Consider the following 24,496-nt stretch of genomic DNA (forward strand, 5'->3'; position numbering starts at 1 on the left):
TGATTTTTTATTTAATTTTCCTTTTATTTTCACTATTATATTCAAAGGAGAACTGGAAAACATTACACATATGAGGAACATCTTTCAAGAGTCAGACATCCATTCCTACAATCACACAATCAAACCAACATAAAACTACACACCACCATCCTCGTTCAGATATACAAGCTATTACAGCACTCATATAAAAGCCGTGATGCTAATGCACACATCAACATCAACATAGAACTATGGTATGTTCATAAACAACAGCACAAAAAAAAAAGGAAAAACTTTAGTGTGAAATCTCTGATGCAACTGGAAATATAACCTGGTGTTATAATACAGCTATAATTACACCTCTACTCTAAAAAAAAATCTAATGGTATTTAGTGAACATTTAAAGGAATACTTAAACCTAAGATTAAGATGAAGCCTCATGTGGAACACAAAAAGGAAACATTTTAAAGTATATCCTGGTTTCTTCTTTTTTTTATTTATTTTTTTTACAATGGCCGTGGAAGGTGATTCCACTTTCAAGCATAAAAAAGGATGCAAAACTGTCATAAAAGTAGTCCATGCAAACTTGCATTGAGAGTGTGAACACTCGAGACAGTATGAGTGTCTAACGCACTCTCATGAATGAACATGCGATGAAAGTTAAGCTTTTTACTAAATAATGACTGAATAATGCAGAGTGAATAAAGTCACATGGACTACTTTTATGATCCTTTGGGGTCCTTTTTGAAGCTCAAAAGTGGAATCACTTTCCATTGCCATAGTATTGAAAAGAGGGAAAAGGATATTTTTCATAATTTTCCTTTTGTGTTCTGCAGATGAAAGAAAGTCATACAGGTTTGTAGTGACATGAAGGTGAGTAAATGCAGACAGACTGTTCATATTTGGATGAACTATTTATTTAATATCTCTTTTAATGCCGTTTTCTCCATTCACCTTCAGTGGCCTCAGTGTGAACAGCTTCTGTCCTGTGAAAGGAACTTGCTCTCAATGCTATCCGCACAGCCAGCTAAATACATGGTTTTTAGTATGTCTATAAAAATCTGGATGAGGTGACATGACAAAATGTTGTTCCCTCCTCCACTCCCACTCCAAACCTTCAGCATCTGGTACTGGGCATCTTTGAAGGACCGGTGGTCTCGTTCTGCCCTTTCAATTTCCTGCTCAGAAACGCCAAGTCTCCTTACAAGTTCTCTAAATCGTCCAACAGGGACCTCGTCCAACACAAAATAGAAGAACTCGTGAGCTAAAAATGTGAAAGTCAGAGAGAGAACAGATAAGAATTACTCATCATTTACTATGTGTAAACAGTAAACAGAAATATACAGCCTGATCTCATAAAAACAAAAACATCACTATGCATACATTTTCGCGAAACCCCAAAACATTCCACTGTATATGTTCCAATGTACTGATGATGCTTTAAAAATGTTATAAAGGTGATCATAATCACAACCAACATAAACTTAACCTCAAGCCATAACTCTTGCTGAATTTTAAAATGATTTGTGATCCAAAATGAAACTTCAGTGGATAGACCACTGCATTTTTGATGCATTTAAGCCCCTTACAGTGCATTCAAGGTTCATTCTGTCAATTTGTGTGTTCCCTGGGAGATGAGCCCTTGACTTTGGCATTGCAAGTGCCATGCTCAACCAGCAGAGCTACAGGGTACCCCAACTACAAATATTTGTATTGGGATAGTGTCATGATCTTGCTACTTTAGTCTTAGTTTATTCTTGTTGTAGTGGGATCATAACAGTCTCCTCCGCCCAGTGGTTATGTTTGTACATGTGCTTGTGTTTTCTCTCTCCTCTTGTCTCCCACAGGTGCCGCTCAGCAGAGCAATCAGAGCAGAGCAGAGCTGGTTCGCGCTGCTCGTTAATAGATCGGCGGCACCTGTCTCCTATATCCTTTTTGCCTTTTTAAACCCCTCTTGTTTTCAGTCTTGTGCAAGATGTCTTGTGTTTTTGTGTTAGTCTATGTCAGTTGGTCGGTCGGTCGGTCGGTCGGTTCCTCTTCAATTGGGTTATGTTTTTGCTTTCTGTTTGTTCTCCCTTGTGTGAGTTTTTGTTTATATACTTTATTTTTTTAAATAAAGCCCATTTTCACTTGCCTCCTGAGTTTGGGTCCTTCCTCAAAAACTGTGACAGATAGTTAAAGGTGCTATATGTAAGATTGACAACAAGTGTTTGAAATGGGTGCTGCAGTCCAAATTCAAAATATTGGAGAGTTGTCTGCCCCACCCCAGACTCGAAGCTCAAGCAGGTTGCCAGAATGAGGACACGCAACAGGAACGAGCGAAACTGAAAATGTCTCCAATATTTATCCTTGTTTTACTACGCCTCTTGTCATGGTGGTTTATTAGGTCGGTGGAATCTGCAGCACGCAGTGTTGTATGCCTGCAAACTTGTTCGGTGTTGAAATACTATTGGTGAGTGGGCAGGATCACACAGGCCAAATCATAAACAGAAATTCCGGCCCGGAATGGAAACTTCAAAGTGAAATATACTGGCTTTAGCATTGTTATCTGAGAAGCCAATATTTCAACTTAGCATGTTTCCTAATTCTCTATTTTATGATTTAGTACATTAAAAATATTACATATAGCACATTTAAAAGGCAAAATAAAAGTGTTTTATCTGCTCACCCTTAGGTTGCGCTTTTCCATATAACTTATCAAAATCAAATCCCTTTATTGTCACTCAACCATATACATGTCATGTGTATTTTGTTGATTCTTGTATTTCATGTCTTTTGTTTTGAAAATTCTAGTTCCTGGTTCAAGTTATGTGATTCTTGTTTTCCCTTCATGTTCATGTGTCTTGTTTTCTTTGGTTTATTGTTTAATTATCTTGTTTAGAGTTCTGTTTGTTCATTGGTTTGTTCTCCCATGTCCATGTATTTAAACCCTCATGTTTTCCATTGTCCTTTGTCTAGTTTTGTATATGTTTGGTACGCTGTTCATGTCAGGTCAAGTTTATGTCTAGTTCATGTTTATGTCTAATCGAGTTCATGTTTATGTTTCAAGTTTATAGTTAGAGTTTTATTGGGTTTCACTTTTTAATAAATTACACTTGGGTTCTTTAATTTGTCTTCATCTTCGTCATTGCCAGCGCCAGCAGCTACGTTAAAGAAATACTAGACCCAACAATGAACCCAGCAATTCAGCTCCTCCGCCTACGTCAGGGGAATCGTCCCCTGGAGGACTATGTGGAGGACTTTTGCGTTCTGGCCTGCCGGGTGGACTTCAATGAGGTCACCCTCAAAGACTGTTTCTGTTTTGGACTAAGTGAGCCAATCTCCACTTTGATGCCTGGCGGTCACAGTTCCCTCAGCCTCTCTCAGTATATCGACCTTGCCCTGAAGATCACTGGTTCTACATTCACTGTGGGCGAGGTGGATGCCGAGCCAGAGTTCCACGACATGGCCGCCGAGCCAGAGTTCCACGACATGGCCGCCGAGCCAGAGTTCCACGACATGGCCGCCGAACCAGAGTTCTACGTCATGGCCGCCGAGCCAGAGTTCCACGTCATGGCCGCCGAGCCAGAGTTCCACGACATGGCCGCCGAGCCAGAGTTCCACATCATGGCCGCCGAGCCACAGTTCCACGTCATGGCCGCCGAGCCAGAGTTCCACGTCATGGCCGCCGAGCCAGAGTTCCTTGTCATGGTCGCTGAGCTAGCGCCATCTTTTTTCACAGCAACGCCTCAGCCTGCTCCATGCCACGTCACAGGAACGCCTGAGCCTGCTCCATGCCACGTCACAGCAACGCCTGTGCCTGCTCCATGCCACATCACAGCCACGCCTGAGCCTGCTCCATGCCACGTCACAGCCACGCCTGAGCCTGCTCCATGCCACGTCACAGCCACGCCTGAGCGTGCTCCATGCCACATCACAGCCACGCCTGAGCCTGCTCCATGCCACGTCACAGCCACGCCTGAGCCTGGTCCATGCCACGTCACAGCCACGCCTGAGCCTGCTCCATGCCACGTCACAGCCACGCCTGAGCCTGCTCCATGCCACGTCACAGCCACGCCTGAGTCTGTTCCATGCCATGTCATGGCCACATCTGAGCAGTTGGACCTGGAGATGGTTCCCACCCTTGTACTCACCCTTAGTTCTCCTGAGCAGGCAAAGGGAACTTTCAACCCTCCAACCCCGCATGAACCCTCCGAGCCCTGGAATCTGCCTTGGCCTGTCGGTCCCTCGACATTGCTTCGGCTCTGCGTTCCCTCGGCACCACTGCGGTCCTTCAGCCTGTTGGCTTTGCCGGGGTCCCTCGTCCCTCCGGCTCCTCCTTGGTCTGTCAGTCACCTGGCTCCACCTTGGCTCTCCGATCCTCTGGCTGTGCCTCATCCCTCCGATCTGTCAGCTCCACCTTGGTCCTCAGTCCCACCGGCTCTGCCTCAGTCTTCTGATCCTCCAGCTCCGCCTTGCTCCTCTGAGCCTCCGATGCCGCCTTGGTCCTGTCTGCCTCCAGCTCCACCCTGGCCCTTCAAGTCTTCGGCTACTCTCCAGGTATCCAGTTCTCCATGGCTCCGCCCCTCGAGCCTCTCACGGCTCCACCTTCCATGGCTCCGCCCCTCAATCCTCTCGTGGCTCCACCCCCCCACGGGCTCCGCCCTGATCCCATGCTCCACGCCCTGCCAAGCCATGCCTCAAGACCACCCCCCAGCTCCCTATTGAACTTTGAAATTTATGTAATGTTTTATGCGTTTTGTTCATGTGTTGGGGCGTCAGGAGCCGCCCCTTAGTTGGAGGGATACGTCATGTGTATTTTGTTGATTCTTGTGTTTCATGTCTTTTATTTTGAAAATTCTATTTCCTGGTTCAAGTCATGTGATTCCTGTTTTCCCTCCATGTTCATGTATCTGGTTTTCATTGGTTTATTGTTTAATTATCTTGTTTAGAGTTCTGTTTGTTCTCCCAGGTCCATGTATTTAAACCCTCATGTTTTCCATTGTCCTTTGTCTAGTATTGTATATGCTTGGTACGCTGTTCATGTCAGGTAAAGTTTATGTCAAGTTCATGTTTGTCTAATCAAGTTCATGTTTATGTTTCAATTTTATAGTTAGGGTTTTATTGGATTTCACTTTTGTTTAATAAATTGCACTTAGGTTCTTTAATTTGTCTTCATCTTTGTCATTGCCAGCGCCAGCAACTATGTTACAATACACAAGTGCAACAGTGGGTGAAAGTCTTGGGTGCAGTTCAATGTACAGTATACAATATACACAATATAGAATACACAGTATACAATAAAAATAGTATATATAAAATACACAGTAGGTTGTATTGTGCTGTATTAACATTCAGGCTGTCGGTTGATAGTCAGTTGCCAGTGTGTTGTTAAGAGAGAATATAATTTATGACAGTCCAGTGTAAGATTAATAAAGTGCAGTGCTGATGTATATTGATCGTGAGAGATCAAGAGTTCAAAAGTCTGATTTCTTGGGGGAAAAAGCTGTCATGAATCGACTGGTGCGAGTCCTGATGCTACGATACCGCCTGCCTGATGGTAGCAGTGTGAGCAGCCCATGGCTCGGGTGGCTGGAGTCTCTGATGATCCTCCGAGCTTTTTTCACACACCGCCTGGTATATATGTCCTGGAGGGAGGGAAGCTCACCTCCGATGATGTGTCTGGCAGTTCGCACCACCCTTTGCAGGGCTTTGCGGTTGAGGGCAGTGCTGTTGCCATACCAGGCAGTAATGCAGCCAGTCAGGATACTTTCTACAGTCCTGGTGTAGAACCGTGTGAGGATGCAGTGGTTCATTCCAAACTTCCTCAGCCGTCTCAGGAAGAAGAGGCACTGGTGAGCCTTCTTTACAACGGTCTCAGTGTGGACAGACCATGTGAGTTCCTCTGTGATGTGGACACCGAAGAACTTGAAGCTGCTGACTCTCTCCACCGGTGCTCCATAGATGGTGATGGGACTGTATTCTCTGTCTTTTCTCTTGAAGTCCACCACAAGCTCGTTGGTCTTACTGATGTAGAGGGAGAGGTTGTGCTCCTGACACCAGCGTGTCTGAGTGTACACCTCCTCTCTGTAGGCTGTTTCATCATTGTCAGTGATCAGAACTATCACCGTCGTATCATCAGCAAACTTAATGATGGCATTGGAGCTATGTGTTGCCACACAGTCATGTGTGTACAGGGAATACAGAAGTGGGCTGAGAACACAGCCCTGCGGGGCTCCAGTGTTGAGGGTCAGTGATGAGGAGATGTTGCTGCCCATTCTAACCACCTGGTGTCTGCTTGACAGGAAGTCCAGGATCCAGCTGCACAGTGAGCTGTTTAAGCCCAGAGCCCAGAGTTTCACATCAAGCTTGGAGGGCACTACGGTGTTGAATGCTGAGCTGTAGTCTACAAACAACATTCTCACATATGTGTTCCTTTTTTCCAGGTGGGAGAGAGCAGTGTGTAGTGTGGATGCAATGGCATCATCAGTGGAGCGGTTGTTGTGGTATGCAAACTGCAGTGAGTCTAGTGAGGCAGGCAGCACAGAGCAGATGTAATCTCTGATTAGTCTCTCAAAGCATTTGCTGATGATGGGGGTCAGAGCAAAAGGACGCCAGTCATTTAAGCAAGTGATTTTGGATTGCTTTGGTACAGGCACAATGGTGGACATTTTAAAGCATGTGGGAACCACAGATAAGGAGGGGGAAAGGTTGAAAATGTCCGTAAAAACACCAGCCAGTTGGTTCGCGCACGCTCTGATGACGCAGCCCGGAATGCCGTGTGGACCCGCGGCTTTACGGATATTCACCCATCGGAAGGATCGGTTTACATCTGCTACAGAGACAGCATGCTACTTATGCATAATTATGCATACTACTCCAAGTGTTCTGAAGCTGTACAATAGCTTAAAACTTAAAATTTCAGTTATTATTAACTAATAACCTTCCCTTCCAATCTTGATTTGTTTTAATAGGTGGAACATACAAGGCAGTATATTTTTGACTTTTGCAAAGTGTATGCGTAGGCATGTTTGTCTCATGAGACCAAGCAGGAATATACACAATGCAATGCATTAGGGATGTCAAAAGTACTTGTACTTCGGTACCCTGTCTATAAAAATAAAAATAAAAACAAAAATAAAAAATTGTCATGATGATAGCAGTCTTTCCACTGCATCGGTAGCACTGAGCAGTGACTCAGTTCAGAAGGGCTGTCTGACTGACAGCTGCTTTCGAATGCTAATGTGTATTTACACCCATGATTTGTAAAGAGTGTTCACGCCTCAATGCAACTGAGCACATCAATGATCAAAGTGCTTCTTGGTCAAAATGCCATCACCTTCAACCTTTTTTTGTTTGTTCTTTGACTGTTTATTAGAATAATTACTAGAAAAACTTGAGGCAATCTTTATTAAACTGAGAAAAACTTGAAGACTACACGACATGGTTTTTATTTATTATACTGTAATTAAATAATTATAATTATTAAACAGTAATTAATTGTTATATTTTTAATATTTATATTCATATTCAACTTTTTAAATAAAAGATGCGTTCCACAGCATATTCTTTTTTTGCTGTGGTTTCAAAATTGGTACAGAGAACTGTGAAATTTCACTTGTAGTGGTATAGACTACTGAAATGTTAGTATTGTGACAACCCATCTGAACAATGCATGGCAAAAAACCTACAGAGATTTGTGCATAGAAAAAAATACACACACAAACATACTTTTGATCTCTCTTGGGACACAGTCTGGAAGTTCTCTGCACTGTTCAGTTTCACATGGTTGGTTTGTGTCTGGTGACACTGTGACAATCATCGGCTGTGGAAAACATTCATAAAATATAACATTTACAAAATAACATGCAACAAATGGCACACTAATCACAACAACACCAAATGATTAGCATGTAACACAACATTACATGTTCTTGAAATGGTAAATAAATGCTCTGGAATGAGGATTTTCAATCACTGGGCTATGAAGGAACTGCAGGGGATGCATGGACTGATACACATATAGAAATTTCTAAAACAATAAATAAAAAAAATAAACAATAGATGATAGATAGATAGATAGATAGATAGATAGATATACAGCATATATATATATATATATATATATATATATATATATATATATATATATATATATATATATATATACAGTATATATATATCAGAATTTATTTGTAAGTTTTTTAATAGCTTTATTTAAAATGTACTGTCAAAAGAAACAATCTCTTTTCTAATATTTAGTTGGTACAAATGATTCTATAGATAGAACATTAAAGCATTTAGGACATAAAGCTCAGCTAGTTAAATCAACTGGTCAACATTATCATGTGACCGAATGTAATAATGATTGTTAATGTTATTACAGGAATTTTATACAGTGTCATGAAGAAATGTCTATATTTTTAGATTATTTTTATAAATATTATTATATATCCTGTATTTTATATTTTATGCTATTATAATATTTTTTATATTTAAAATAGTCTAGTTGGGGTGTCCCTGGTTTAGAAAAAGTTGACAACACTTGCTCTAGAACATTAGTGTGTGTTTGTCATCAAACATGAATCGTCTTCTATGAACAAAAACACGAATTATGTGCTTAGCGTCAAGCATGAATCATTCACAATGAGAAGAAGGATGGTGTGGTGCTTTTGTCATAGGTCAATCGAGCATTTTACCTTGTCTTCAGACTTCACCTCAGCATCAGGTAATGATAGCTGGGGCGACAAAGCCCGTTGTCTCTTCCTCCAAAGCCTGATGCCCTCGTATACCATAAACACTCCCACTGCTAGAAACGTGATACATGCGCAAACAGGGACCAGTATCTCAGGCAACGTGTCTGAAACATCAATGTAATCAGGAACAAAAATGACAACATTAAAATAACTAGACATGACCATTTACCTCTGATATGATCAGTGATTGACTGAAGATACATGTGTTGTTTTGGACAAAGTGGAGACACTGCTTAGTCATGGCAGAGCAAATTCAAATGAACATGATGAAACAGTGACTGTTATGACAAACTGAATGATAGATGGGGACTTCCTGAGATTAATCATGTTTTGTTCAAGATTTCAGCCCTATACACTGTAAAAAGTGGTAACCTGCAAACAGTGCATCCGGAAAGTATTCACAGCGATTTTGTTATGTTTCAGCCTTATTCCAAAATGGATTAAATTCATTATTTTCCTCAAAATTCTACAAACAATACCCCATAATGACAACGTGAAAGAAGTTTGTTTGAAATCTTTGCAAATTTATTAAAAATTTAAAAAAAAAATCACATGTACATAAGTATTCACAGCCTTTGCTCAATACTTTGTTGAAGCACCTTTGGCAACAATTACAGCCTCAAGTCTTTTTGAGTATGATGCTACAAGCTTGGCACACCTATTTTTGGGCAGTTTCTCCCATTCTTCTTTGCAGGACCTCTCAAGCTCCATCAGGTTGGATGGGGAGCGTCGGTGCACAGCCATTTTCAGATCTCTCCAGAGATGTTCAATCGGGTTCAAGTCTGGGCTCTGGCTGGGCCACTCAAGGACATTCACAGAGTTGTCCCGGAGCCACTCCTTTGTTATCTTGGCTGTGTGCTTAGGGTCGTTGTCCTGTTGGAAGATGAACCTTCGCCCCAGTCTGAGGTCCAGAGTGCTCTGGAGCAGGTTTTCATCAAGGATGTCTCTGTACATTGCTGCATTCATCTTTCCTGCGATCCTGACTAGTCTCCCAGTTCCTGCCGCTGAAAAACATCCCCACAGCATGATGCTGCCACCACCATGCTTCACTGTAGGGATGGTATTGGCCAGGTGATGAGTGGTGCCTGGTTTCCTCCAGACATGACGCTTGCCATTCAGGCCAAAGGGTTCAATCTTTGTTTCTCATGGTCTGAGAGTCCTTCAGATGCCTTTTGGCAAACTCCAGGCGGGCTGTCATGTGCCTTTTATTGAGGAGTGGCTTCCATCTGGCCACTCTACCATACAGGCCTGATTTGTGGAGTGCTGCAGAGATGGTTGTTCTTCTGGAAGTTTCTCCTCTCTCCACAGAGAAATACTGGAGCTCTGTCAGAGTGACCATCGGGTTCTTGGTCACCTCCCTGACTAAGGCCCTTCTCCCCCGATCGCTCAGTTTGGCCGGGGGGCCAGCTCTAGGAAGAGTCCTGGTGATTCCAAACTTCTTCCATTTACGGATGATGGAGGCCACTGTGCTCATTGGGACCTTCAATGCTGCAGAAATGTTTCTGTACCCTTCCCCAGATCTGTGCCTCGATACAATCCTGTCTCGGAGGTTACAGACAATTCCTTGGACTTCATGGCTTGGTTTGTGCTCTGACATGCACTGTTAACTGTGGGACCTTATATAGACAGGTGTGTGCCTTTCCAAATCATGTCCAATCAACTGAATTTACCACAGGTAGACTCCAATTAAGTTGTAGAAACATCTCAAGGATGATCAGTGGAAACAGGATGCACCTGAGCTCAATTTTGACTGTCATGGCAAAGGCTGTGAATACTTATGTACATGTGATTTTTTTATTTATTTTTTATTTTATTCTTTCACGTTGTCATTATGGGGTATTGTTTGTAGAATTTTGAGGAAAATAATGAATTTAATCCATTTTGGAATAAGGCTGTAACATAACAAAATGTGGAAAAAGTGAAGCGCTGTGAGTACTTTCCGGATGCACTGTATGTTACCTTGGGGAGCTATTTTTAACCCTTAAAATTAGTTTTGTTGGTGTAACCTCATGGAGTTAGGTTGATTCAGGCATATTTAAACTAGTTAATTTAGTTGTTACATTAAAAGTTAACGTGCATGTGGTAAAATCTAAATTAACTGGTTTTATTCAACTCAAAAATATTTAACATCACTAAGACTGTAACCTAAATGCATTAGGTTACTACAACAACAACAACAAATATTTTTTTACGGGATGGTCAAGTAGAAACAGCTCCATATAGTAACAATTCCAGGTTACCACATTTTACAGTTTACATTTTGAAATTCTGAAGACAAAATTTGTCAAGTATTAAAACGCTGAATGCACACACCCCATTTTAAATGGATGTTAATCAGTACTCACTGGTAGGTTTAGTTGGGTTGACAGATCTAAGAGCATTAGGTGGAGTGCTGGAGGTGCACAAGTATTCACAGCCATCTGTACGACATCTGTAAGGCATGAAGTACATTTAATAAATTGATTTAGTTTTTGGTGTCTAATGCTATTCAAATAAAAAACAATCTGTTAAAGGTGAAGTGTCTGATTTCTGGACCACTAACATCACCAAATGGAATTGCAAAAATAATGACTGATTTCAGATGAGTTTCCATTATTTATTTGTCAGACAAACAGATCTGCCCCCAAACTCAAGCTCATTTTTGGAGGAATCAGCCTACAAATGGATTATATATCTTTCCAATATCTTATCTTATATACAGTAATGTCTTTGCATATTAAGCTGGCAAAAGAAAAAATATATTTTAAATTAAGAAAATGTACACGCATCTCCTTTACTTAATCATTGCTACAGTATAAGGGACCAACTTCAAATGCTAATTCACATCATTGTTTAAAGATCCATGTATTGGCAGGTGTTATGAGAAGCAAAAACTGAAGATACAGAGAACACATCCTGTAGAAATGTTTGCATTAGGATGCTTACTTCATGTTACAAAACATTTGCAAACATTCTCACTATATAGAATTTGCATGTCTTAAATAGTGTTATTCATTTATATTTGAGAAACTTTGATCAAATAGTTTTTATGAAATAAAACTTCCCATGACAGCAGAAATTACAGGTTTGTCAATGTCTAAAAAAAACGTGTTGGTGCATTCATTAGCTTGTGGCTCCTCACAATAATGAGTATTGACGAAAACTGTAGTGACACTTACTCAACACATGGCTTGCAGGAGAATTTGTCAACAGGGTAATGTTTTTCTTTGCATTGACACTTGGTATTATTTCGCCCAACACCTGATGGAAATGAAAACATTAACATCTGCAACATGAACACATGATTCATTTAATTAAATTAATTATGCTTGAAGGACTTACATTCTCCAGTTCTCAACTGATTAGGTCCACACTTGCTACAGCGAGCACATTCCCATGTCAAAGAAACAGGCTCGTCTATTATCTTCATGTAGTATCCAGGCTTACACTCGCATACACTATTGCTGTGCCTCTTACATTGTGATTTCACCACTGCATGGGCTGTGAGTGAGTGATAGACAGTCAATGAAATAAGAAACAACAAAAACAAAAAAGGAGATGGTACACAGAATGTTAGACTCTAGAATGATGAAAAAAAGATGAAGAAAGTAAGTCATAACAACATAAAGGTGAGTAATCGATGAAAGAATTTTTATTGTTAGGTGAATTATCCCTTTTATCTCCCACCTCTTAAAAAAAAGGTTATTAACAAGAAAAGCATTAAAGATTTTATAATATAAATTATAAAATGACAATACGTTTTTTGCAGTTCTGACAAGTGAAGCAATTTTCAGAATTGTTTGATGAATCGATGTATGTCTCATCCTCGCATGGCACACATGTGGACCTTGTGCCCGATTTAGGGCATACCTTTTTCAGCTTAAACCCTAAAGAAACGAGTGTAAAGAGCAGGCAAGAAAAACGTTGTTCAGTTTTCAGTGGAAAATGCACCCTGTTGAAACATCATCTGTGAGTAAGCTCATGAGCTCTGTTTCGCATACACTGCCACCATTCAATGAACAGACAAATACTCTATTGCTTTCAATGAAAGATTCGGTCACTATAATAGTAAATTAATTTTGCTATACCTGGATGACATCTATCACAACAGAAGCCCGCAGGATTCCAGTATTCACTGTCAGAACAATTCCTTTGCACAGCACCAACACTACTTATTGCAGGATCTAATGTTCCAAATGATTGGCTGATTAGAACCTAGTGGGGAACACATGATCATTTGGGTTAGAAATGCCAGGGGAGTTCAGATTTGCATACTACACTACTCTTTCTATTTCTGCAGTATATAGCATGTATACTGTGTACAGTATGCACATTTACTGTATGCATGGAATATCTGGATGACCTATTACAAAATGTTCAGTATACAACAAAGCACAATGCATGGCATATTGTACCACCCAATGCAACGTGCTCGACTTGACCTTTAATGTCCAATGTGACAAATGAAGTCACAAACTTTAACAACTCCTTCTTGACTACTTGATCAGACTGTTTAATTTAGCATGCGACATGATGAGCTCATTTGACCATTGAAATGTTTATCATTACATACTGCATACTGTTTTACATACAATAAAAAAATTAAAAAAATAGTATACAACATACAGTCTATACTACGTAGTACACAGTAAGCAAGTTTTCCATTCTTGAAGAATTTGTTAGCTCAATCAGCTTATTACAACATAACAAACTTTGATTTGAAGCAAAAAAGTATGATATTTGGAAAAAGTATGACGGTAAAACTTAAATTCTTTAATAAGGGAATAAACTACTCATCCCACAAAGCATTGTAAAATGATGTAATTGAAACAATGGCACGTTTTCACGTTAGATTATCGTCATCGAGACTCGATGACATCATTTGCAATGCATCATGGGAGTGGGCGGTCACTGCTGAGCTCTTGTAGTTTACATGATAACAGCGACTTCACTGATTGGTGGATCCTTCTTCAGGATTATGGGGAGAGTAGTTCTTCACCAGGAATTTGGCAATTAAACAGGATTTTAAAATTTTTTATTATTGTTATTCTTGAAAATACATTTCTATATGAAGAAATTGAAGGGGGTGTTTACTTCTGAAGCCCTTAATGTCAGCAAAATTGATCAGCCAATAAAAATGCAGCTGTATGATATGTATAATGTTGACTGCATAGTCAGCCTCATGATGAAAAACATACAAATATAATCTTCTGCAGAAACATTCAACTTTATGACCTATTTTAATAATAGCCTTTTGAAAATGACGTCTCACTGTTGAGTAAATGCTTTGTAAATACTGTCTTACCAGCAAAAAATTAGCGCTCAGCTGACATTTCCTCCAGTGCCTCATGGCCACTCTAGGGTGCGCTCAAGCAGTCCGTCTCACTTCATCAAAACACTGGCCGGACGCGGGGGTGGACTGGTGAGAAGAGAGGGGGAAGTATGGGAAAGATGAAAGAGTTATTAACTTCAGTATCTATGAACATTATTCTGCTAAGGAAAAGCTGGAGTTTTGATTAACTCTGATTTTACGCAAGGCACCTTCCTGGCATCAACCTTACAGTAACCTGTTGTGCCTGTATGATGAAACTGACAATGAACGAAAACAACATTTCAAATACAGATTTTAGTAATAGTCTAATGCCAGAAGTGACTCAAGACAACTAGATCACAACAGACGCAAAACTGGGTGACGTTACTAAAATCTTTCCACCCTTCTTTTAACCTATGGTGGGTTACAACGCCCACGGCTGATCCGCGCGGAGACTTCACACGTGAGAGCGCGTGATCTTACCTCTAACTCATGTTGATCCTCCTTTATTGCTCTACTCGAACTTTTTACCCAGCCAGATTAACTCAAAAATATACATCAACAACAACAACAAAAACGCTTTTAAAAAACGTGAAGTCGGTGAAGTATCGGTATCGTCCGTTGCCTCGGAGAGCAGCGAAAAGGGCAGTCTTTAACTGGAAATGTTATGCGTCACATCAATCCGCTCCTCCTCGCGTGCCATGTCAGATGCAGGAATTCGATCGACTGCGAGCGCCAGGATGAAACCGAAACTACACACACTTCAGCTGCAAGCTATTACTGTCTATAAATGTAACTTTACATACCAGTATTTATAGTGGCACACAACAAGTCCCCAAAAGCTGCAACGTTTTTTAGGAATATAGACACTGCAATGTTGTACAATGTTGTGATTGCTTGAGAATATAGGCTAGGCTTTAATCATGTAAATTCTTTGACCTGCCACAAACTCGATTTAGTGGAACATTAAAGACCCTACTAACACGAAACCCGAGTATGATGCGAAACATACGTTTTTATAAAGGAAGCCTACATATAATTTATCAGATCCAACCAAACATAAGTCATACAATAAATGCATGTCACATGAATAACAACTGCTGTAATGATCAAAAATCATTTAAATTACGTTCTGTTTGTATTTATTTATTCGTTTATCTATAGATGGAATATAGGCCTAGTAAATCCTTTAAATTCTTCACTGCTTAGTTGAGGAAAAAGTTAGCAGATATTTTGATTATGGAAGCAGACAGAACTGTTTTAGCTGCACTGAGGCACAGAAATAACTTCCTCACCTCAGAAGCCACATCCTGTCTCCACTTCCCCTGAGACCTGCCATGTAACCATGGAGATAATACCAAAACCCACGGGTCGGTACTGAGAATAATTAAAAACATAAACAAAACATTTCATGTGGGTAATTGCCATTGGATATTTAAAATAAAAAAGCCATTGTTTGAGGGTCTTTATGCAATTTGCATGTTATGGTTCGGTGCTCTGTTAATCAGTCAACAGTGTATTTTGTTGAGCTTTTCTTTCAGTTTTTTCTATGTGATGGCAGTTGAGATGCTTTGTCTGAGGTCAGCTGAGGCCATTTGGGACCTCTGAGACTTCTGAAATCTCTCATAATCTTGATTCTCTATTGCTTTTAATAAGGAATGAGAGATGTATCTCTTTACTAGTGGCTTTAATTATTGAAGATAGGGAAGACTGGGGAGTATTAACTTGGGGTGACTATCATTGGAGGGTGGTCTTTGTACTTGACTCTAATTTACCCAATTTAATAGATTTTTAAACAGCTTTAATTTCTAACAGATGCATTTTACAATATTGTAGGACCTGAGACCAAAGTTTGAGACTCGTAGCGCAAAAAAACACTCAAAATGTGTTAAAACACTCCCTGGTTTCCCCCTGTTTAGAAAGGTAAGCATGTAAATGTGATAATAATGCAATTACTACAACCAATATTGTAATATATGCCTACATGTGGTTGGATTCTTGTGGTCTACTATGAACCTTTCAGGGATCTCGGTTAGTACAAGTGTCAGCAAAGAGAGGGAAAGAAGGATGATGTATTTATACTCTAACAATAGAATGACCTCAGATTCACTAATAAATCGTTCTTTTAAATAATGTGTTGTTAATGATTCACACAAATCAATTCACTAATCAAACTGGAGCTCCTGAGAAACTCTAGCATCCAGTTAAGGCAAGTTACAGTTGGTTACTTGTGAGTAAAACTTGTATACGTAAAAGAGAAAAGTCTGAAATCTCCAAAACTGCTGATTAAAATTGTTCAAATAACATATTTTGAATCATCAGTAAATTCTGACAAGAGTATATTGTGCTTCTTTAGCTTAAATGCAGCGACAACCAAAAATATATATGTCAAGCTTTTTTTATTGTATTTACTAAACAGACAGACAATGTCTCTATCAAATAGCGATTGACGATTGGCACTTTTAACTGTGTGGCAGATCTTCCATTCCAGTTCCTTGCCCTTGCCAGAGACCCCTGTTGCCTAGCCCTTGCCTGAGTCCTCTGGTCTATGGACACCAGTGGGTCTCCAGATCTACCATTGCCTTTTTGGTCACTAGCTCGCCCGCTGATGCCCCTGTGGTCTCCAGCTTGCCCGTCCCTTGGTCGTCTGCAGAATCTCCCGTGATCTCCTGGCCATCCACCGGATCTCTCGTGGTCTCCTCATCACCCGCCAGCACCCCCTTGATCTCCTAGTTGCCCAGAGGCACCTCCAGGTGGTCTCCCACACTACTGGTCTTAGAGCCTGCTCCTTGTCTGCCCTCACCCTCTTTAAATTTGTTTTTGTTGTTGTTGTTATTTGTCTTTTCCTTGTTCGGGCATCTGTAGCCGCCCATTGAAAGAGGGTAACATCTGGGACTTCCCTTGTGGCCAGTAAGGGGCACTATGTTGGGCTTTTATTTTGAAGTTTTTGTTTTGTCTCCCCAGTTCCTTTCCTGATTGTTTCCAGCTGTCTCCTTTCCTATTAGTCTGTGTGTGTGTGTGTGTGTGTGTGTGTGTGTGTGTGTGTGCAGTATACAGTATACCCCAGTGTTCATGTTCCTTTGTTAAGCTTTGGCTGTCTGTAATATGCTTATTTCATGTTGAGTTATTTGTTGATTTGATTGTTTCTTTAGTGGTTATCATACACATTTGCAACAGGATGTTATAAACTACAGGATTTTAAACAAAATATTGCAAATAAAATACTGCACTTCTGTAACTGTGAATGCATTGCAGAATACAAACAGAATGATGATGTGGCATTTAACACATACTGATTTGTCAGTTTGGGTTCAGAGAACAAGTCAATATACAAGAAACGTGTCATTTTAAGACCTTCGGCAAATGTTTTTCCCGAAATATGTAAATTCTAAGAAACTAGAAAATGGGTTTTGGCAGTTTTCCTGAGCTAGGAAAGCACTTGGTTAATACTACAAGGAATTTGGTTGTTTTGTTTGCTGTCAAAAATTCTTATCTTATATGTGTTTTTTGTCCACATAAATTAACGATGTAACAAAGAGCATTAGCAGCATCAGAAATGTCTCATGCAGCCAGCACCGTGTCACTGATTCTCAATTAAAATGCCACTTATCAAATCAGATTTTTGGAGGGCTGGGACTAACTTGTATAATTAAAGCTGAAATGTAATTTCAGTGCCAATAGTGTCACCAAATGGAATTGCAAAAATAATCACTGTTTCCAAACACATTCTAGAAAACTCCCCGTCTTCCATTGGTTGTACTAACAAATAGTCCCACCCCAAACTCAAACTTGCTGTGTCAGCTGAACGGGCTGTTCAAACAGAGGAATGTTCTTACAGCGCCACATTGTTACACTTTTAGGTCAAATGAACATGCAAAATATCAAAATGACTTTGAACTCAAAAATGGGAAAAATGTTCATCATAGTAAAGGTGTATTCATGTAATTGTTTCATGTGACTGGCATTTTTAATGTATTTTGAATAACTTAATAGATCCAGACAACAAACAGCATCGTGTAATTGACTTACTTGAAGACTGGAGCCCTGTAAGGTTGTAAGCCTGTCAGCACATGATGTTATCACTGTATGAGTGAGCTAATGTCGCAATTCCTGTAGCTTAGGGCTTGTAATGATGTTGTGGTAAGACCTTTTACTGTAAACATGAAATGCTCTCATGTGCATGTGTGCTCTGTGATGGGATTTCTAATCTGTGAACTATCTGGAGGACATACTGCTGCACTATTGGTATCAGTTCCACAGAATATAACAGATGAGTTGCAGTGACAGCTCATTGGTGTGAGAAGTAGTTGAGGAGTCCGTTAAGACAAACCAAAGATATATACAGGATAATAATAATAATAATAATAATAATAATAATAATGTAATTATTCTAAATAGAACATACAGAAATGTAATAGAAATATAGTCAGAAAAATGCAATGTGAACAAGGGGAAAAAAGAAAAAAAAGAAATATATTTTTTTCTGGCCAAAAATAAAACAAATCTGTGCACAGTTTACAGTCATAATGTGTTTTGCGCTGTGCAAAATCTTCATTAAACTGAACCAAGAATACAATTTTAAGCTTCATGGAGTCTGTCTTTTGGGGCATTATACCATTGACCTCAATGGCCAGCATATCTGCTGTTGAATATGAATCACTCATCTCAGAATGAGTTGCTGTTCAAAGTACTAGTCTTTTTTTAGTCACCTTTTTACTCAGAATGAGAGACAAGACTGTTTTCATCTGAGTTTGTGCACATGTGATTGTTTCAAAGAGAGACAGAGAAAAAGAGAGAATTTGTTTTGGAACAAGTTAAAAGTAAAAAACGACAGAAAATGTCTGATGGAAAGTTTGGGGTAGAGGAAAAAGAGAGATATTGACAGACAGAGAGATGCTATAGATATCAGGGGGTCCTATAAGACAAGAATTAAGTCATCAAAAACACTGGTTTAAGAATGACTCATTTGACATTTATGATAAACTGATTGAAAACTGAAGTCTTGTCCCCTCACCTTCAAAGTCTCAGAGGGGCCCGACTCACTCACATCTCTTGCCTCTTTCTCGCTGCCTTCCATCTTATACACAGACTTACGGTAAGACTTTGCTTGTCTCGGTACACACTTGAAAGTTGTGTAGTTTAACAGGTTTGGGAAAATTATGCCAGCATGTTGAAATGAACAGTCTATGTGATGCTGCCAGGCAGTACTGACTTTTGAGATGTTATGTTAATGTTGCAAATGTTTATATAGATGCTAATTAAAAGTTATAGGGAATATAAATTATAGCCTGAAATCTGTGTGCTTAAGCAGACCTAGCTGAATCTTTAGCTGAATCTTTGAATCACCAGACCTAAAGGATTCATTCATTCATTTCCACTGTGCATGGTAAAGTAAAACTATGAAATGCAAAAACAGAAAATTATTGTCAACGTCTCTGTACCACCTTAATCAGCTCTTAAAACCAGCTCTTAAAAACAGGTTAATCTAGCCTAAGTTGGTTTGCTGGTCTTAGCTGGTCTCCCAGCGTGGTCCGGCTGGTCTAACAGCTATTTTTAGAGGGGTTTCGGTAAAGAGACCAGCTAAAAACCTGCTTGGCCAGGCTTGGAGACCTATTAGATGAGCCTGGTCAGGCTCGGAAACTAGCTTGAACCAGCTAAGACCAGCAAAGCAGTTTATGTTCAATACGGTGGCTATTTAACTGTTTAGCCATTAATCTTAATGTTTTGCCATTGATTTCAATCTTAATGACTTAATGAGTAACATTAACAATAATTTCATGCATATTTGGCCATGGATAGATATGAAAACTATTTATATAAATCATTTAACTGGAAGAATTTTTATTTATTTATTATTATGATTATTATTTTATCTGTTGCCAAATAATATATACATTTATATCCATGCTCAAAGGTTCTAAAAATGCTAACATATTTACATGGTACATGGTTCTTTTTTCTCTTCCAATCAGATGTTTACCTTGCTCAGTATCCTCCTGCTCTCATCACATGCCCTCTCTCTCGTCCAATCACTGAACTGCGATGAAAAAACTGAATATAGTGAAAATAATCAGTGCTGCAAGAAATGTAAACAAGGTAAATGAAATCCACTGCCTCATTGCTTGGAATAGAATCATAGAGAATTTAAGCAGAGTTTAATGTAATATGCACTTAAGCTGCACTTGAGATAATGAAACTGAATTGAGGAGTTGAGCTAAATTCAGAGAAATTCTTTTACCTATGAATTAAATGATCTCAAGATAGTTACAGAAAAAGCAGTAGGGTACAAGTACAATGTCTACACACAGTAAAAGTTCAGATAAATCTTGACTAACCAAAATTAGGCACATAAACAATAGAAATTAGCTAATATTAATGAGAAAGGAATCTTCACAGCATTAACTGCAGGCTGTCAATGCAGATTGCTGTGTTAGAGATTCTTTGAGGCAAATTTTTAATTGAAACAGGCAGCATATACTGGACACATCACAAACGGTTGCTTTATAGTCCCTTAGCCTATAAGAAAAATTTCAATGTTTGGTTGTATGGTTTGATGACATTTGCCGAAGGTCTTAAAATGACACACATTTCTTGTATGATGACTTGTTCTCTGAACTCAAACTGACAAATCAGTATGTGATAAATGCCACATCATTCTGTTTGTATTGTGCAATACATTCACAGTATGTGTTTGCCTGCATTTGTGTATGTGTTCACAGGAGAAATGATGAGTTTGAGATGCAAACCAGGATTACACGATACTCACTGCGAGCCATGCCACAATGGTTACTTCACAGACAGCTTCAATAACAACTTCATGAAGTGCTTTCAGTGCACAAAGTGCACCAAGGAATGTACGTCCACTCCATTTCTTTATCTATGATGTCATAACGGAGGTCAGGTCCCTTGTTACAATGATACATTTTGTCTGTTATCTGAATCCTTAGATGAATCAATTCAATAATATGAAAAGTCATAAACTAGAAATGGCAAACATGACAGTAAAACATGACGGGGGCTTCCCCTTTTTTTGGGTCTTGGTGGGTTTTTCATTACAGGTGGGTGGGGGTCTGAGAAATGTCTCAGTCTTTGGTAACAAACAAAAGTCATGAAGCAAGTGATGAAAATACAAGCGGAAATTAGGAAAATTCTGCACCTGAGAGATAGAATATGATAATTAGACAGGAAAGGAAATAGCTAATTGCTAACAGGTATGGGATGTCTTGGTATGCACATCTCATGCTAAATAGAGTCAATTTGAAGATTAAAAAACGAATAGAAGTAAAAACAAAATTGAACAAAAGACTTAAAAGGTACTTTGGGTAAGATCATCAGGCAATAGAGTCTTGAGAAAAAGAAGTGATAAACAGAAATGCACTGAGATGCAAAGTGAAATTCTTGAGATGGTGAGAGAATTTATGTAATTCTGCAGATAAATTAACCCGTGTATGAGCTCATTTTATTTTGACACTTCAACCCAAGTTGGTGAAATGACTGTGACATACGCTTGTACTTAACACCTTATCACACCCTGATTTTGTAGATATGAAGTATGCGAAGAACTGTACGCTGACACATGATGCCGAGTGTATATGTGATGAGGGGTACCAGTGTAGTGGTGAAAAATGCCAAATGTGTGTGAAAGTCCTCCAGACTACTACTACTGCTGTTACAATGTTCACTAGGCCTACTCCACCCACAGGTGAGTGTCTGAACCCCTCATACACAAACTGAAGTGCTGCTGTTAATCTGTTTAAGGGTGATTCTTCAAATAGAGGCACTTTTGGCTACTTAAAATCTTGAAAAATGAAACTTGTTTCATTTGTTAAAACATTTATCTGGAATTTTGTGTGTGATTGTAATGATGTGTGATGGTAATGACATTTTTCCAACACAATCTCACCACAACTCGTACTAATTAGTAAGAATTAACTAATTAAAAATAATCATTTGTACAAAATGGCAAAATTGTAAGATATCGTTCGACTTAGCTTGAATGAAAATAGATGACTTTTATTCCCACAGAGACCAACCAATCAACTAACAGAATTTCAAATCAATACAATACAGCTATCAAATTCTATACAACACTTTATCTTAAAGGAATATTCCGGGTTCAATACAAGTTAAGCCAAAGTCTTTCTAGGAAGTCAGTCCACTGTCGGCCATCTTTGGAACGCCCCGGGAGACTATTTCCAGTCATGCTCCTATCTACTTGAATGGGGAAAGACCAAAATCTCAAAAATGGTTGGACAAGATTACGATCAAAGAAGATATTTCTAATCAGCAGTAAAATCTGACAACACTGGTATCAGAAATTGTGCTTCTTTACCTCATATTATGCTAAAAAACGCAGTTTTTTCGGCTTGTATAGCTAATGCGCATGCACGCTCTCGAGATGATTGACAGGTGATGTCTGTATCTAAAAGGTGATTGGCTCTTATACCTGTAAGGTAGGACTTCATTTCTATATCCGTTGACCATTGGGCACTAGAGCTTCTTGGATGGGCATTCCACTTTCTACCATTCATTTTAATAGAAGTGACCCGTCTCTGCTAAATAGTCTCTGCTTAAACTCAATCGACAGCATTTGTGGTATAATGTTGATTACCACAAAAACTGATTTCGACTCGTCCCTCCTTTTCTTAAAAAAAAAATCTAAAAATCTGGGTTACAGTGAGGCACTTAAAATGGAAGTGAATGGGGCCAATTTTTGGAGGGTTTAAAGGCAGAAATGTGAAGCTTATAATTTTATAAAAGCAATTGCCTTAATTCTTCTGTTAAAACTTGTGTATTATTTGAGTTGTTTTAAATTGTGTAACGTTGGAGCTGTCTCCCGTCCACCAGAGGGAGCCCTCACCTGAATTTTGAACTCTGTCACTTCCTGTTTCCTGCCACATCAGTTCCTGCCATGTCACTTCCTGTTTGCCTTGTATATAAGCTATGCATTCACACTCCAATATTGCAAAGTATTGCCAGTTCACCTGCCTTATCAAGCGTTTATCAAGTGTATTCTCGTTTTGCCTCGTTATGATCTTCTGCCTGTTTATTGGATTCACGTTTCTGGATTACCCTTTCTGTCTTGTTGACCATATTGGATTGTTTGCCTGTTATCAACCACTGCCTGTTATACTGACCACGTTTGGGCCTTCTGATTTGGATTTGTTCATTAAACTCTTACGCATAATGGATTCTAACCCGACTTACAGTCTGAGTTTGTTACAAATTGTAATTTTTACAGTCATTTGAGTTTTTTTAGTTTTTTTTCCTCCCCTTTTTCTCCCCAATTTGGTATGCCCAATTCCCAATGCGCTCTAAGTCCTCGTGGTGGTGTAGTGACTCGCCTTAATCTGGGTGGCGGAGGATGAATCTCAGTTGCCTCCGCATCTGAGACAGTCAACCCGCGCATTTTATCACGTGGCTTGTTGAGTGCGTTACCCTGGAGACATAGCGCATGTGGAAGCTTCATGCTATTCTCCGCGGCATCCACACACAACTCACCATGTGCCCCACTGAGAGCGAACCACATTATAGCGACCACGAGGAGGTTACCCCATGTGACTACCCTCCCTAGCAACCAGGCCTATTTGGTTGCTTAGGAGACTTGGCTGGAGTCACTCAGCATGCCCTGGATTGGAACTCGTGACTCCAGAGGTGGTAGTCAGTGTCTTTACTCACTGCAACATCATTGCAACGAAGATGTAAAATTGGCTATAACGTTACACAGAAAAGGTTAGTAGGCCATTATATCACTTTAAAATTATGTTAACAGGCATATTATTTATGTCTTGTGGCTATAACTTTGAAATAGTGAGTACTTTAATGTTTAAGGATTGGCCCCCATTCACTTGCATTGTAAGTGCTTCACTGGAACCCAGATAATTTCTTTTTCAAAATAAATTTTTGGGGTAATCAATATTACGCCATAATTGCTGTCAACTGAGCTTAACTTATATTGAACCCGGAATATTCCTTTAAGAAAGGAAACATTAGTGAACAAATTTGGTTGCTCATTCCATATGTATTAATGCGATTCAAATGACTGATGTCTGTCAATAACCTGTGATACGCTTCCATCATCTCTTACAAATGTTTTCTTCTGCGGAACACAACAGTGATTTTCCTATTAAAATCATGGTTAAGTTTGGGTTTGTGTAATGGGTAAAACTTTACAAATCATCATTACAACATTGTTCATTAATTTGTTTGTTTTTCTTTAAGAAAAAGTCGTCCATTTTTGTACGAGTCAACTCGCGGGATTTTTTATGATTTTCTCGTACTATCATTACGACTTAAAAAATCTGCATTCAATTTCTTGAATACCAAGTGGTTTGGAAATGACTAATAAAGTTACTCCCAGATCATTGAATTAATCACACTTCTGATCATCATACTGTCACTCTCATACTCTGATAAAGATGTCCTCCCCTGTCACTTCTCATTTCCATCTTAAAACTCAAACTTGTACTATAAAATGCTTGGTGTGACGATA

The 24,496-nt window shown here is 39.4% G+C and overlaps 2 protein-coding genes across 7 annotated transcripts in view; one reads left to right on the forward strand and one right to left on the reverse strand.

Annotated features, from left to right (window-relative positions):
* LOC127452808 (tumor necrosis factor receptor superfamily member 1A-like) lies at nt 1-14,653 on the reverse strand. The gene is made up of 10 exons (XM_051718538.1): nt 14,488-14,653; nt 13,999-14,112; nt 12,782-12,908; nt 12,452-12,580; nt 12,036-12,194; nt 11,873-11,954; nt 11,060-11,145; nt 8,658-8,818; nt 7,690-7,783; nt 1-1,243 (listed from the first exon to the last, which is right to left on the reverse strand). The coding sequence occupies exons 2-10, from the start codon at nt 14,041-14,043 to the stop codon at nt 945-947; spliced, it is 1,182 nt and encodes a 393-aa protein (XP_051574498.1). The 5' UTR covers nt 14,044-14,112; nt 14,488-14,653; the 3' UTR covers nt 1-944.
* LOC127452810 (tumor necrosis factor receptor superfamily member 23-like) overlaps nt 14,087-24,496 on the forward strand; it is a 14,483-nt gene continuing 4,073 nt past the window's right edge. For 3 of the 6 annotated variants that reach the window (XM_051718545.1, XM_051718542.1, XM_051718540.1), the window contains exons 1-3: nt 14,805-20,100; nt 20,724-20,858; nt 21,548-21,706. In XM_051718545.1, the coding sequence (XP_051574505.1) occupies nt 19,944-20,100; nt 20,724-20,858; nt 21,548-21,706 (451 nt within the window). In that variant the 5' untranslated portion in view covers nt 14,805-19,943. Of the gene's footprint in view, nt 14,134-14,804; nt 20,101-20,723; nt 20,859-21,547; nt 21,707-24,496 lie in introns of those variants that run through there. The other 3 variants (XM_051718541.1, XM_051718543.1, XM_051718546.1) reach the window with 3 other exon arrangements.

This window comes from Myxocyprinus asiaticus, chromosome 15 (genome assembly GCF_019703515.2).
Source record: "Myxocyprinus asiaticus isolate MX2 ecotype Aquarium Trade chromosome 15, UBuf_Myxa_2, whole genome shotgun sequence".
Classification (NCBI taxonomy): domain Eukaryota; kingdom Metazoa; phylum Chordata; class Actinopteri; order Cypriniformes; family Catostomidae; genus Myxocyprinus; species Myxocyprinus asiaticus.

What these genes read in the sequence shown, in the direction of transcription:
- LOC127452808 (XM_051718538.1), bottom strand. Translation starts at nt 14,043, where the DNA reads ATGAGGCACTGGAGGAAATGTCAGCTGAGCGCTAATTTTTTGCTG. An exon ending in AGGTGAAGTCTGAAGACAAG is followed by an intron (nt 7,784 to 8,657) that starts GTAAAATGCTCG and finishes TGTTTTCCACAG; the next exon opens with CCGATGATTGTCACAGTGTC. An exon ending in TGTCCCAAGAGAGATCAAAA is followed by an intron (nt 1,244 to 7,689) that starts GTATGTTTGTGT and finishes TCACATTTTTAG; the next exon opens with CTCACGAGTTCTTCTATTTT.